At 38.4% G+C, this 15,401-nt stretch overlaps 1 protein-coding gene across 1 annotated transcript; it reads left to right on the forward strand.

Moving 5' to 3' along the window:
- Positions 1-8,888: 8,888 nt before the first annotated feature.
- Positions 8,889-9,969, forward strand: LOC131598771 (NDR1/HIN1-like protein 10). Its single transcript, XM_058871343.1, has one exon. The coding sequence runs from the start codon at positions 9,100-9,102 to the stop codon at positions 9,742-9,744; it is 645 nt and encodes a 214-aa protein (XP_058727326.1). The 5' UTR covers positions 8,889-9,099; the 3' UTR covers positions 9,745-9,969.
- Positions 9,970-15,401: the final 5,432 nt, after the last annotated feature.

Below are 15,401 nucleotides of genomic sequence, written 5' to 3' on the forward strand. Positions count from 1 at the left end.
TAAGATAAGTTAGTACTGATATTAGGATGTTTAGTAGGCATAAAAGTAGTTTTGGTTTAGGTTTTTTGGGTCTGCCATTGGAGGCTGTATTGAAGGTCTGCGCAGGGGTGTTTCGGATGTTCATTTTTGAAAACACCTCCATCCCAGTTTTCGGAAATGAACTTCCGAACTGTATCAGAAGTTCAATTTTTTTTGTTTCTTCTTTTGTCTCGCATATTAATCGATTTCAATTGTTTACAGGAACATGTCAGGCAACCAACCAACACGCATCAGACAGGGGAGAGAGTCTCAGACTGCTTCGGCTAGACGCGAGCGGGCGGCGGCGCAGCTGGCGTCGACTGAGGGACGGGGGCAGGGCCGGGGACGCCGTCTGCGAGTTCCCGTGGACGTGGGAGAGGGTACATCTGCTTCAGGATCTAGGAGTCGGCTGGCTCGGGTATCTTCTTCCCGCCAGCGAGAGGAGGAGGAGGAGGTGCCAGTGCCATACCACGAGCAGGAGGGTGTACCGGATGTTGACCCTCCAGCCGGGGAGGAGCACGAGCAGGAGGATGGCTATCCGGGAGGGCCCTTTGACACTTCCGTGCTGATTCACTACCACGATCACGTCGCTCGGCGGATCTAGGAGGGAGAGGTATTTTTTTAATTTAACCGTTTATTTGTCACCATTTTTTATAATCTAACCGTTTATTTGTCGCTTATTTAATATATGTCCGCTTATTTAATATATGTCGCTTATTTGTTTTTTTTTGTAACAGGAGAGAGAGCCGCTGAAAATGGTCAACCACGCCCGCAAGATTTTCGGTCTGTTTAAACCAGCAGCTGAGTGGTTTAACGACCATGTGCGAGGTTCAGAGCTCAGCGGGCTCTGCATGACGGGGTACACCACCATCAGCACCGGCATGCAGGGGGCATTTGTGGAGCGCTGGCACAAGGAGACGTCCTCTTTCCACTTGCCGGTTGGGGAGATGACGATCACTTTGCACGACGTGCAGTGTCTTCTCCACCTGCCGATTAGGGGGCCGCTGTTGCACCACTCCAAGATCCAGAGGGTCGAGGCCATTGAGTGGATGACGCTCTATTTGGGCATGGAGCACGAGGTTGCTCACTTTGAGTGCGCCACGACTTCTGGGCCTCATATCCGGTTCACCACACTGAGCGCCTATTTCGAGCACCACTTGGTGTCGGCGGCCGAATCCGAGGATGCGGGTGACGAGCTGTTCACACACTATCACCGCGGCTGCGCTCTCCGGTGCTGGTACATGCATGTGGTAGGCGCTGCATGCTTTGTGAACAAGAGTGCCAGGTACGTCGACGTGACCTACCTCCGCTACTTCATGGACCTGGATACCGTTCACCAGTGGAACTGGGGGGCAGCTACTCTGGCATACCTCTACCAGAAGCTGAATGAGGCCCCCAACTGGAGGACGAGGCAGTTGGTCGGATCCTGCACACTGCTTATGGTACGTTTTATTTTAACACATTATCGTATTTATTTATTTATTTATGTTTCGTATTTATTTTTAATACATTATCGTGTTTCTGTTTCAGAGCTGGATCATTTCCTACTTCTCCCGCATCCACGGCTTTCACATCGATCCTGCGTACGTGGACGCCATGCCCAGGGCCGCCAGATACGCTCTCCAGAGGGGGAACGATGCGGTGGGACCATACTGTCTGTACTTGGACCGCACGATGCACGACGACATCATGATAAGTGCCAAAATGTACTTATTTTGTGTATGTAAATAGTGGCACTTATCGATACTTTTGTTAATACCGTTTGAATAATTCCCCGTTTTGTGTATAAATACGTATACTTTGTGAATAATTATATTTTCATATACTTTTATACCATTTGATAGTTTTTCCTTTGTTTTTATAGGTATTCATGCTTATTGGAGCCTTGAGGAATAAAGTGTCAAAGGCACGGCTTCGATTTCGCAATTTTGGTGAAAGCCCGCTTAGCCACCGTCAAGCGGACTTCCAAAGACTCAAAATAAGGATGACCAAAATCATCATTTTGGTTTCCATTCATTCATTATTGGATAGAGCATTGAATAAGCTTTCCAACGCTTCGAACCGGGCGCAATTCGGAGTTACGGTTCTCGAGTTATGGCGAAAACAAAATCTGATTTTTAGCAGACTCCGCTAAGCGGAGGGGGTCAGCTGAGCGGAGCTCCAGCGGAGCAAATCAGAGTCTGGATGCAATTTTGAGTCCGCTGAGCGGAGGGGGTCCGCTAAGCGGACCTGCTAAGACAGTTGCTCGTTAAAAGGGGCCAAAATCACATTTTTAGGTTATGGGTTGGGTATTTTTGAGTCCCAACACCATCAACTTCATTCTTAGAGTAGAATTGGCTTAGAAAACAACTTCGGAGGTTGCATAAGGATGATCGGGGGTGGATTGAGCGTCGAACGGAGCTGACAAACCGGGAGATCTTCGGTTCATTTCTCTTCTTCTTTGTGTATTTCTCTTTGGTTGGGTTTGTTTGTATATTTACTTGAATCTTATGTATATTTACCGATTATAATGTTATGTTTAACTTGCTTTACAAATCTGTGTTGATGTTGTTCTGGATTTTTGCTCTATGCTGGGGATTTGGGGTGCTTTAGAGATAAACTTCTTGAATCCTTATCTAGGATGATAATCTGTTGGTTCTGAACTCTAGAGATAGATTTAGAGCTAGCATTCACTGTGGGTATCTGTACTTAATGCTTTCGTGTTTGAGCGGCGCGCGAGAGATCGCCTACGCGAGAACACGAATGTTCTCGTGACTTCGCGTTAGAGATAACCTTAGTTGTGAGATGATCTCGTTTGTGCTCCAGAGATGGACGCTTATGTGAGAAATACGTGATGACATAGATGAGTATCGTAGGTTGAGTATAACGGGTTGGTAAGTGTATGTTTGTGAAGAGTGAATATATTTACATTCCTGATAAGTTATTTCTCTTCTAAGAATGTGTTTATTATTTTCTTGTCTATATCTTTGTTTACTTTTTGCTCATTCAATCCAAAGTTCGAAACCATAGAAACTGTTGAATGGCATCTCTCCATCTCTGAGGACGATAATTCCCGGATCAATATTTCCAAATCTTTTTTGTTGCTTGCCCTATACTACATTCAACAAAATGGCGCCGTTGCCGGGGATGGTTATGATTGCATCGCAATAGCTTTCATGGTTTTGAGCTTTGTATATAACGTATATATTGTATAGTTTCACATGTATATATTTACTTGTACATGTTTACTTGTTTATGTTCACCATATAAGTTTACTTGTATATGTTACATATAAGTATACTTTTATTGGTGAATGTTGGTGAAACATGTTGATCTCGGATGAGCTCTTTAATAACAAATCGTCACTTTTCAACTTGTGAATCCAACATTCACTAACTTTTCTCTTTTTATATGATAATAGTTGTTTGTGTTTCATACTTGTGCATATGTGTTGGTTTGTGTACATAAGTGTATACTTGCGTTTTCTTTTATGTTCGTATAATCGTTGTATATATTTGTACCCGTAACATTTATTGAGTGGTTGGTTAGGACACTTTCTTTAGGTTTATGCGGTGAGACGTCACCATGGCATGACGAGAAAAAGCTACTTTCCAAACACCAAAACAATAAAGGTGTCGAGCTAACGACGTAAAACAAGCGCTTGTTGGGAGGCACCCCAACGGTTGTAAAGTTTTGTTTATTTTTATGTTTAAGAGGAATTTAGGTGAAGTGGCGAGTGATTGAAACAGCTGGTGCAATTCTGATTTTTCTGAGTTCTGATGTGCCCACTAAGCGAGCTCAGCTCCGCTAAGCGAGCATAGCAGAATTTTGTTTTTCTGCTCTGTACCAGTGGGGTTCCCATTCCACTTGGTTCACTCCTTTTCCCACTTTCACCAAGGCTAAGTAGTTATAGATACTAGTTCTATTTTTCTAATTCTTTAATTGGTTGTTTGTACTCAATTTTTGGTTCGGTAATTCGAAGATTTTTGAGGTGATTTTCCAAAGCTTGAGTGTTTCAACTTGCGGATGTATGGTAGGATATTGTTTTTGAAGTGTATCATTCAAGGTACTCACTTATCGCTTTCTATAGCATAGCATGTTTAGGAAACTTTTCATTTGTACAATTACCATACCATTCATTCTTTTGCATTACTTGCTTGTTGATTGAATCACTTTAGTTCCCAAACCATAAATGTGAGGAAGCTTTCCATTGTTCATATATGCTGGAGGCCACAATCTTTGTTTTAACTGGATTTTATTATGCTTAATCTTTTGTTTATGTTGATTTTATGAAAGCATGAAAAGGATCAAGGCATTTTGTTTCATTTTGAGCACAACCACCATAACCAAATAGTCAATTCACCTTGTGAGTGTGTGATCATTTGTTAACCCTTTTGAGCCTTTTTGTCAATGTCCATGTTGTTTTTGCTAAATGCTTATCTTTGAGTGTTTAGTTGTCATTTTTGCATGGATGATTGATTCTTTGTTTTCTTGAACCCTCAACCATGATTTTTGGTATGAATTTTTACCTTGCCTTAAAAAGTAGGGAGTATTCACATGATGATGTGGTTGAATTCAAGTTGGGGAGAGAAATGGTTGTGTACTTATTTGGTTGTTGCTATGAAATTGAAAAGAAAAGAAAAAAAATGTGAAAAGAAAAGAAAAGAAAAAGAAAGAAAAAAAAATGAAAAAGTTTTGAAAAACAAAAAGAAAAGAGAAGCTAATAATTGTGCTAATAAGTATTGTGATTGGTTTGAGAAACTTGTGTTTAAGGAAGAAGTTTAATCGAGATTTTGTTGTTTGAATCTTTGGTGGATTGATCACTCCCTTAGGTTTAGGCAAGTTTTTGTTTCGATTAGCCTTAGGACTTATCCCTTGTTTATTAACCAAGCCACATTACAACCTTGAAAAGCCCTTGTGATTCTTGCTTTTATATCTTCAATGTGATTTTTGGATGAATGCATAATTTAATCTTTTGTTTGCAAGATTGTTGGATGAGTGTTAAAAGTCCTCCACCTTTGTGTGTTCTTCATCCATTGATGAAATTTTGCTAGGTGTGATTCATGATGTGAGCATGTATTGTGTTAGAATGTTTTGTATGCTTTTTGTGCTTAGGATTCGTTTCGTTTACATGTTGTCGTTGTAGTATAGTGGTAAGTATTTACTTTGTTTATACGTTTTTGTGTTGAGCCATACATTTGTTTTTGGTTTTCAAAACTTGTTGATTCACAATTCTTTGGTTTATTACTTTTGATTCTTTGATTTATTTGACATTGTTTGAGGACAAACAAAGTTTCAAGTTGGGGAGAGTTTGATAAGTGCCAAAATGTACTTATTTTGTGTATGTAAATAGTGGCACTTATCGATACTTTTGTTAATACCGTTTGAATAATTCTCCGTTTTGTGTATAAATACGTATACTTTGTGAATAATTGTATTTTCATATACTTTTATACCATTTGATAGTTTTTCCTTTGTTTTTATAGGTATTCATGCTTATTGGAGCCTTGAGGAATAAAGTGTCAAAGGCACGGCTTCGATTTCGCAATTTTGGTGAAAGCCCGCTTAGCCACCGTCAAGCGGACTTCCAAAGACTCAAAATAAGGATGACCAAAATCATCATTTTGGTTTCCATTCATTCATTATTGGATAGAGCATTGAATAAGCTTTCCAACGCTTCGAACCGGGCGCAATTCGGAGTTACGGTTCTCGAGTTATGGCGAAAACAAAATCTGATTTTTAGCAGACTCCGCTAAGCGGAGGGGGTCCGCTGAGCGGAGCTCCAGCGGAGCAAATCAGAGTCTGGATGCAATTTTGAGTCCGCTGAGCGGAGGGGGTCCGCTAAGCGGACCTGCTAAGACAGCAGCTCGTTAAAAGGGGCCAAAATCACATTTTTAGGTCATGGTTTGGATATTTTTGAGTCCCAACACCATCAATTTCATTCTTAGAGTAGAATTGGCTTAGAAAACAACTTCGGAGGTTGCATAAGGATGATCGGGGGTGGATTGAGCGTCGAACGGAGCTGACAAACCGGGAGATCTTCGGTTCATTTCTCTTCTTCTTTGTGTATTTCTCTTTGGTTGGTTTTGTTTGTATATTTACTTGAATCTTATGTATATTTACCGATTATAATGTTATATTTAAATTGCTTTACAAATCTGTGTTGATGTTATCTTGGATTTTTGCTCTATGCTGGGGATTTGGGGTGCTTTAGAGATAAACTTCTTGAATCCTTATCTAGGATGATAATCTGTTGGTTCTGAACTCTAGAGATAGATTTAGAGCTAGCATTCACTATTTGTATCTGTTCTTAATGCTTTTGTGTTTGAGCGGCACGCGAGAGATCGCCGACGCGAGAACACGAATGTTCTCGTGACTTCGCGTTAGAGATAACCTTAGTTGTGAGATGATCTCGTTTGTGCTCCAGAGATGGACGCTTATGTGAGAAATACGTGATGACATAGATGAGTATCGTAGGTTGAGTATAACGGGTTGGTAAGTGTATGTTTGTGAAGAGTGAATATATTTACATTCCTGATAAGTTATTTCTCTTCTAAGAATGTGTTTATTCTTTTCTTGTCTATATCTTTGTTTACTTTTTGCTCATTCAATCCAAAGTTCGAAACCATAGAAACTGTTGAATGGCATCTCTCCATCTCTGAGGACGATAATTCCCGGATCAATATTTCCAAATCTTTTTTGTTGCTTGCCCTATACTGCATTCAACACATCACTTGGAGGCCGTTCGTCGACTACGCTCAGATTGTCCCCTTTGACGGCATTGCTCTATATTCAGGCTGGTTGGCATGCGGGACCGGCATCATGGTCCGGTATCTCCCTGAGCGGTGCATGCGTCAGTTCGGATTCGTGCAGCGGATACCCAGGTCACCCTTTGAGGCAGCTCCCGACACAGTGACCCGAGTGCAGCTCACTGCCATATGGGAGGACTGGCAGCATCATGTGGTACCGCAGGAGTACCGTCTCACTCGGGTCACACAGGACTGGCACAGTGAGGAGGGGTACGTCACATGGTTCTACCGGGTGTCCCATCCTCTACTGAGACCCGACGTTCCCGGCGCTCCTAGGCCAGCACATGAGGAGATCCTGGAGAACCAGCAGGCCGAGGATGACCACGCCATTGATCTCCTGCCGATCTGCCAGCGGATAGAGATGCTTGGGCGGGACGCCTTGGATCGGGGTGTCGTTCTTCAGGGCGGTCCAGATGCAGTCGCCGTGATGGAGGCGATCGTCACTGATGCGGGCCGTGCGGCGGGGTATAGGCGGTAGAGGAGGGCTCAGGGTGAGAGGGTTAGGCACACCCAGTAGTGGTCGGGTTTATTTATTTTTTGTTTTCGGATTGTATATTGCGCACACTATTACTATTTGGTTCGGCTTGTATATATTATTTGGATTTTATTTATCGTATTAGTATTTTCTGTTTATCTGTTGCTTATTTTATTTGGCGTTTGCGTTTAATTAAAATGCGAGACTGTTTAAGAAATAACATAAAAAAAACACAGTTTCTGCATAATTCGGAAATAAACTTCCGAATTCACCCATGAGGTGTTTTCGGAAGTTCATCTCCGAAGACACCCCCTGAGGTGTTTTCGGAGATGAACTTCCGAATTATGGAATTTTTTTTTTAAAAAAAAGCGCTTCGGAAGTTCATTTCCGAAGCAGGGGTATTTTGGGATTTTCGCTGGGGGTGACCCCCATAGGGAGGTGGCTAAAGAAATTTTCTTAATTTATCTTTTTTTCATTTATACAAGAATTTCTTTTTACAATTTTTAACATAAAAATAATTAAAAATTAAGTAATTGTCAGAGAATATAGGAATCGTGGTTAATATCAATGGACTAAACGTTCAAGATCCATAAAAAATTTTGAGATCATAATTTCACACTTACTCGTAAAATTTTAATTAAAAATGTAGTGTTAATGCTTAGTCTATTCACTCTCCACGCTTCTCAAACTTCTCAAATAAGTGGTATTAAAGTCTTGACGGTCAAATTTCTAACAAATAGTATTAAAGTCTAGGTTAAACTTAGCGGAAGATCCATAATGAGATCTAGCATGGGTCAATGCTAGTGACGTGGATAGTTTACTTGTGAGAGAAATTTTTGAGTTCAAGTATGAATCATCTCACATCAATTAAAAGCGAAAGAAAGATATAGTTTTTTTGATTTAGAAAACTCAAAATGATAGTTTTTTTTATTCTTCAATGACACCTAAAGATGTGAAAGACATGAGCACTATTTTGGCTTAGAAATGATATATTAATTCGTGAATTTCGGTTGAGGAGTGCTAGCAACACTCTCTTTTCAACAATCTCTCCAACACTCACTTTTTTATTGGTTGAAATATGTGTGGGTCCCTCATTTCAGAAATGGATCCCACATAAAGTGGTAGGACCCACACATGTTTCAACCAATAAGAAAGTGAGTGTTGGAGAGAGTGTTGAAAAGAGAGTGTTGCTAGCATTTCTCATTTCTGTTTGTTGTGTCTTTTAGCTTCGTTGCTGTTACACGTGTTCTTGGATCGGGGAGATCTAGTTTTGTCTGGTTGGATTATTGTATGCCTACTATTTGTTCTTTTGATTTTTGACCCCCTTTATTGGTGTTTTGTATTCTTGTAGTTGGTTGTTGTGTTTTCTTTTAGGACCTAGACGTTTATCCCACAACTCTCCAATATATTATTATACTAATATACAATGTCCAAAAATACTTGGCATACATGACATACTAAACCTTTCTGTCTCTTTACCTTTTCCTTTCATATATGAAGAAATTCTTTTGTTACTACAAGTGTTACTATATTTTATTTCCTCTGTCTCTCTCTCACACGTTCTTTTCTTCAAATCTAAGTATTCTATAAACTTATCTCATAGATTCTTGTTACTCAAGCCATTGAATATTTCTTCCATCATTAGTTTCCAAAAGTAAACGCTCTTCTATATTCTCTCCGAAAACTCTACTATATTGCTACGAAATCACCTAGCAAATAAAAAACAACACGCTACACCCCAAAACACAACAACTCAGAAACTTTAAAACACACACAAACACATATTCATCAACAACCCAAAACTCAAACCTCACAAATATGTGTTTCAGACACTGGTTTTTGTGCCTCTATTGCACAATCTACGCCCTAATATTCTTACTCATAACCACCTCAATCATCTTCTTGATAGTAATCTCTCCCTCAAGCGTGAAATTCCACATAACCGACGCTACTCTCACCGAGTTCAACCTCACAAACAACAACTTATACTACAACTTCAAAGTCAACATCACAGCAAGAAACCCTAACAACAACATCATAGTCTATTACCGAAGAATCACCGCGATTGCTTGGTACAAAGACAATGAATTCAGTTATGTGAGTTTGGCACCCTTTGATCAAGGACACAAGAATACAACATATCTTGGACCTATAGAGTTCAAAGGGAACCGTGTGATTAATCTAGGACGTAAACAACTCGATGAGTATAGGGAAGAGACGCGGCTCGGGGTTTACAATGATTTGGCTGTTGATTTGGATGTTCGAATTAGAGCTAAGTTTGGAAGCTTCTTTAAGAGTGGACGGTTTAATCCACCGGTTGTGCAGTGTCGTCGGTTGAGCATTCCTTTGGTTTCTTCTTCCAAGGGTAACTCATCATCACCATCAATATTTTCTTTTAGAGTCAGAAGATGTAGTAGTGGTTCTTTCTTTACCGATCGTGATGCAGATGCAGCAGCAGCTTGATATGAATAATGAATAATTATAACAATTTGTATACTGTTTTTTTCACTTCAATTACATTCGATTTACAATTTTGTACTATGTTAAGCATTTATGTATATGATAAAGTTATGTTTGTTACATATGTATTCTTTGAATGTAGATATTAATATTGTATGTGCTTATTCTTATCATTTATGTGTGGCATTAACTTCAATTTTGGTGACTTGTAGATTTCACATACACACTGAAATACTGAAAACAATAAGAAGGTTAATGTGTTTGCTCAAGAAAAAAATTAAAAGAAGTTATGTGTGTACTATTGTTTCTATACAGCTTGACATGGATAAATAAGCTAACGAACCATCCATTCTAAAATGAATAGTTTAATGCAAACAAAATATTTGAGATTGACATATTGCTTTTGGAAATTCAAGAACTAAATAATTGATCACTAGTAAGAGAATATTTTGCCTTGTGTATATCATTATATATATATATATATATATATATATATATATATATATATATATATATATATATATATATATATATATATATATATATATATATATATATATATATATGGAGCATATCAAGTGAGAGCATTTTTAAATGAGAGCATGAGAGGAAGAAATATCAACCATTGGATTCATCAAGAGAGAGAATGTTAATACATTAATGAGGTTATTAATTTCTCTCTCTTGATGAATCTAATGGTTGATATTTCTTCCTCTCATCTCTCATTTAAAAATGCTCTCACTTGATATGCTCCTATATATATATATATATATATATATATATATATATATATATATATATATATATATATATATATATATATATATATATATATATATATATATATATATATATATATATATATATATATATATATATATATATATATATATATATATATATATATATATATATAAAGAGTATCCTAACCGTAAGACCCAACTAAATCGTAGCACTAATCTTTTAATTATATATTGAGATTGATTTGCTAATTAGATACTGTTCTAGACTGGTATGGTCAGATGGTTAGGAATGATCCAATCTGTTTCTGACTTTAGGGCGGCCCAATGACTTTGGCCCAATCACATAAGGGCAAAGGAAACCCCTTTCTGTCTGCCCCTATATCGAGGACACTCCTCCATTAAGTTCGAGGACATCATATCGTCGCAGCCCTCGACCTGGCTTATCCCTCGCCTACTGCTAGGCAGTTCCTCTTCCCCTCCGTCGAGGACAGACGACCTCTTGCTCGCTGGACATTCTTGTCGACCAAGGATACATTTCTGCCCGACCAACGGCTAGTTTCGGGAAGCCTCCCAGGATTCCTAAACATACTCCTAGATCCACGATCCAGCCCAAAACGCGGACCAATGGCCAAGCCCTTGAAACACTGAAACGTATCTGTGCTCTTACTTACTTGATCATTGGAAACGCTGGCCCACTTTTAGGTTCTGATCGCCTTCCAGATCAGTGGCGACGTCTGTGGGAAACATTTGCTCTCCCCGTCTTTTCCTCCTCAACATTAGAAAACCAAAGCAATCTTCAACAATCACATTATGGCCAATCTCAACGATGACCGCAATGTTCATACCGCCGTCATATATCCCGAGCGTAAATTCGACCTCGACCCCGCCAACCCTTTCTTAGAGGACGTAATCCCTCAGAAACGGGACGGTGACACTGCATCTCCATCCTCAGATGATGCTCGCGATCTTGGCGCCCTCCACGCCAACCCTGGCAATACCAAAAAGATCTAAAAAAGCGTGCCTGAATCTTCTAAGATCCCATCCCGATCAATGTCGATCCCATGCTCGCGGTCTTGTTCAAAGCCATCAATAAGACTAACTCCTTGATCCTCTTACAAAACGAAAGGATCGGGGCGTTAGAAGGAACACGCCCGTCAAGGTCTCCCCAGCAGAGACACCGAGGACGGTCTCGAAGCCCCTCTCCACGGCCAAGAGAATGTCGTTTAAACCGAGGAGAACCAGAGGTCCCAGTGGTCAAGAAGCATGACTTTAACTCTCCCCGCCACAATCAGCTCTCTCCGGCGTCCAAGATATGTAGAGAAAATCCCCGGGCAGAGACTCGACGAACACCTCCCAAAGATCGTTCAAGAAGTCAGTCTCCTCGACGAGACCGCAGACATCGTGGGTCTCCCGCCCACTCTCCCAATTTCAACAACGATGACGAGCCTCGAGACCCGTGACATGTTGATATCACGGCGGCCAGACTTCTCAAGGGACTGGAGAATCCTCCCGATTTGGACACATATGACAATACCACCGACCCTGACGAGCATATAGAAAATATCGAGGCTCTGCTCGATTACCGTGGCGTTTGGGGCACGATAAAATACAAGTCACCACTTTGAGGAAAGGGGATATGGCCTGGTATAAGAATCTCCCCGACGGGTCCATCAAGTCCTGGAGACAGTTGGGGAGAACCTTGTCCAGACATTTCATGGCCTCTCGTCGCCACCCGAAATCAGAGACGTCGCTAGAAGCCATCATTCAGGGAAAGGATGAGTCCCTCCAAGCATATAATATGAATGCTAGAAGTTAAAATAAAATTAATAGAACAAAATAAAGCATAAAAAGGTCAACAGTGCAGGCGTTAGTTAACATAAAGGACCCACGTGTAGCGAAAAAAACATTAAGGACTAACTTGTTACAATTAAATAAGTTAAAGGATCTTGGAGGTAGTTTAGCCAAAATATTTTTATGGCCTAGCCATCTAATTAGGGGAATGTTTGATAATTGGAAGACTATTTCAAACTGAATAATCATTTAGACCTAATAACCTAATCAATTATATTCACTAGGTTGATTCTAAAATCAATTAAGATTGTCTCTTAATGATTGGTAATGGTTAAATATCAAAACCTTCCATTTATGCCTTGAACAATTGATTATTAGAAGTCAATAATCGATTGGCCTAATCAATTAGGAGAATTATTTCACTCATGGATAATTTCAAAATTTAAACCACAACTTGGACTATAGAAAAAGAGTTTCTCTATCATTTTATTTCACATGGAAAATGAACTTTGATCTCACTTTCATTTCTCTCATTATTTTCAATAAATCCCTCATTTTCTCCCACATATTTAGCCATAATGTTTTGAGATTGCTCTTGAGTCTAAGTGAGGACTTTGTTATGAGCGAGGGTTTAATTGTAAGTTACCAAGAGTGAGGACTTTGTTCTCGAGTCTTGTTTGATTTGGGGGATTGTCTTAGAAAGTCTCCATTTGGTTCATGAGTTATGCCAAGTAGAAAAACTCTTTTTTGGTTTGTGAAGATCAACCATTAAAATCTCTATAACGGTTCTTGAGCTCGATCTGGTTAAAAGCTCTATCGAATTGAGATTAGCTAGTGTAAAATTTCACTTGGTTCTTAAGTTCAACATGACGTTAAAGCTCGGCTGGTTTGATATTAGAACTTGTAAAATCTCAACTTGGTTCTTGGTCACCCTATATAAAACTCTAGTTCATTTCAGAGGCTAACCGACTCAAAATTTCATCTTGGTTCGAGATCAACTTGTTGAAAATCTCTGTTTGATTTGGAGTATGAGTATTCTAAACCCTGTTTCTTGTTTGGTTCGAATTAGCCTTAAAAATTGATTTGCTTGTATAAGGAGGTTTATGAGCATATTCTTTTAAAATATCTCTAGTTTATTGGATATTCTCAAGAATTATTTTTGGGGACAAGAGTAGGTCAATTAAGGTCGAACTTGTATAAATATTTAGTGTTTATCTCTATCCCTTATCTCTTTAATTTATTGTATTTCCTTTGGTTTTCCGATGCTTATTTACTTGTTTAGTTTTAAAATGTTTCCAATTTCTGTTTTTCCCAATGATTTTTTTCAACCAAAGTTTCTCAAATCTCTACAATTCACATAACTCTACAAGTCAGATGTTCAACAAATGGTGTCAAATCCTAATGCCTATTTAAATACTAATAATCTAAGAAGAAAGATGACTTCAAACACTTATTTTAACAAGCAGACTTTTCTAAACACACCTCCACCGTTTAATGGTGATATGTTTGAATTGTGGAAAGTTAGAATTAAAATTTTCACATAGAGTATCAATATTGAATTGTGGAAAATAATAATCAAGACCCTTTATCCCAGTCATTACATTAGTGGTGTAGTAGTAGATAAACTTGTTTTCCTTTGAACTGAAGAAGACAATAGAGAGGGTTCGAATTGGATCTTAAAGCTAAAACCCTTGTGGTTATGTCTTTAAGTGAAAATCAATTTCTTTATGTCCTTAAATATAATTTTGCTAAGGAAATGTGGTACACTCTTGAAATAATATATGGAGTCTCTCCAAGTATCTAACAAGGGGGATTAACTCACGAAGCAGAGAAGTTGAAACACTAGATGAATGTGAATGTTATCTTCACAGATGGTGTTAAACCTTTATAAATTTTGGAAGTCATGTTAGAACCTTCGTAGCTAACAAATATTAAAGAGTTAAGATTTGGAATCAGAAAACTGAACCAACACTAGTACGAAAAAGGAATTTAACAACGGTTGGAAAAGATATTTAATCACATAGGTCCTAACGTTGTTATGTATTGTTGTAAATACGTTACTTACAATCACGATCCTGGGACCGTTGTAGTATATATACTGGAAAACACGTGCGATATCACAACGGTTAGTTAATACAACCGTTGTGATAGACCTAAAGGTCCCAGGTTTGATTCTCAACAGTGATATTTATGACTCTCTTGTTGAGGGCTCTTCGTTAAAGTTGACATGTGGAACTGAATGCTACAATCTAAAGCTTTATATATTATCACAATAACAAATTCACCTCGGTTGGAAAACAAAACCAAAGTGAAAAGTGACTTATTTATAGATTAAAAATAAAATATTCAATAAGACGTCACTTTTAATAAAAAAACATGGTCCGATGATGCTGGGATTCAAAGCGTGTACGCTGAATTAATTAACCCCCAGTTTTCAAAAAAATCGACGGAATATAGTATATATTTTTATTAAAAAAACATTTTACGATATGTGAGGTGAAATAGTTGACTTATTAATAATAAATAGATTTTATTTGAAACATAGATATACTCAATATTAAAAAAAATGTATTCATAATTATTTGATACTAGTCACTTTGTATTTGAAACATAAATATAATCAAATATTAATAATTTAAGAATCATTGTGATTTTCTTAAAAATATATTTAGTCATGTAAATGATATTGCACTAAAAAAATACTCACGTGAAATTCACGCCGCAAACAAAAGTATCATGCCACAAAACACAAATTAGCGACGTGAGCAAACACAACGCATGAATACATATAGCAACTTTTTACAACGTGAAAAATACGAGACATCTTTGCCACGTGAAAATCAAGGCGCTAAATGTACATAAAGCCAAAAAATTCATTCTTTCCCTCCTTAACATGATAGAACATTAACTAGTACAAAAACATTCATAGGAAATACAAGAGACGCTATAAACTTGAAAAGTACACAATAAATAAAAGCACCAACCTTCCGCAAAGACATGTAAACGTAAAACAAAGTATCATTGGGGTTAAGAAGATATTCAACAGAGGTCTAAACAACTACAACAATAAATTACACCATTAAAAAAACAACATTTTTAGCACACAATCGTTTACTGGTTGTTGCT

The sequence above is a fragment of the Vicia villosa genome, linkage group LG4 (assembly GCF_029867415.1).
Source record: "Vicia villosa cultivar HV-30 ecotype Madison, WI linkage group LG4, Vvil1.0, whole genome shotgun sequence".
NCBI classification, from domain to species: domain Eukaryota; kingdom Viridiplantae; phylum Streptophyta; class Magnoliopsida; order Fabales; family Fabaceae; genus Vicia; species Vicia villosa.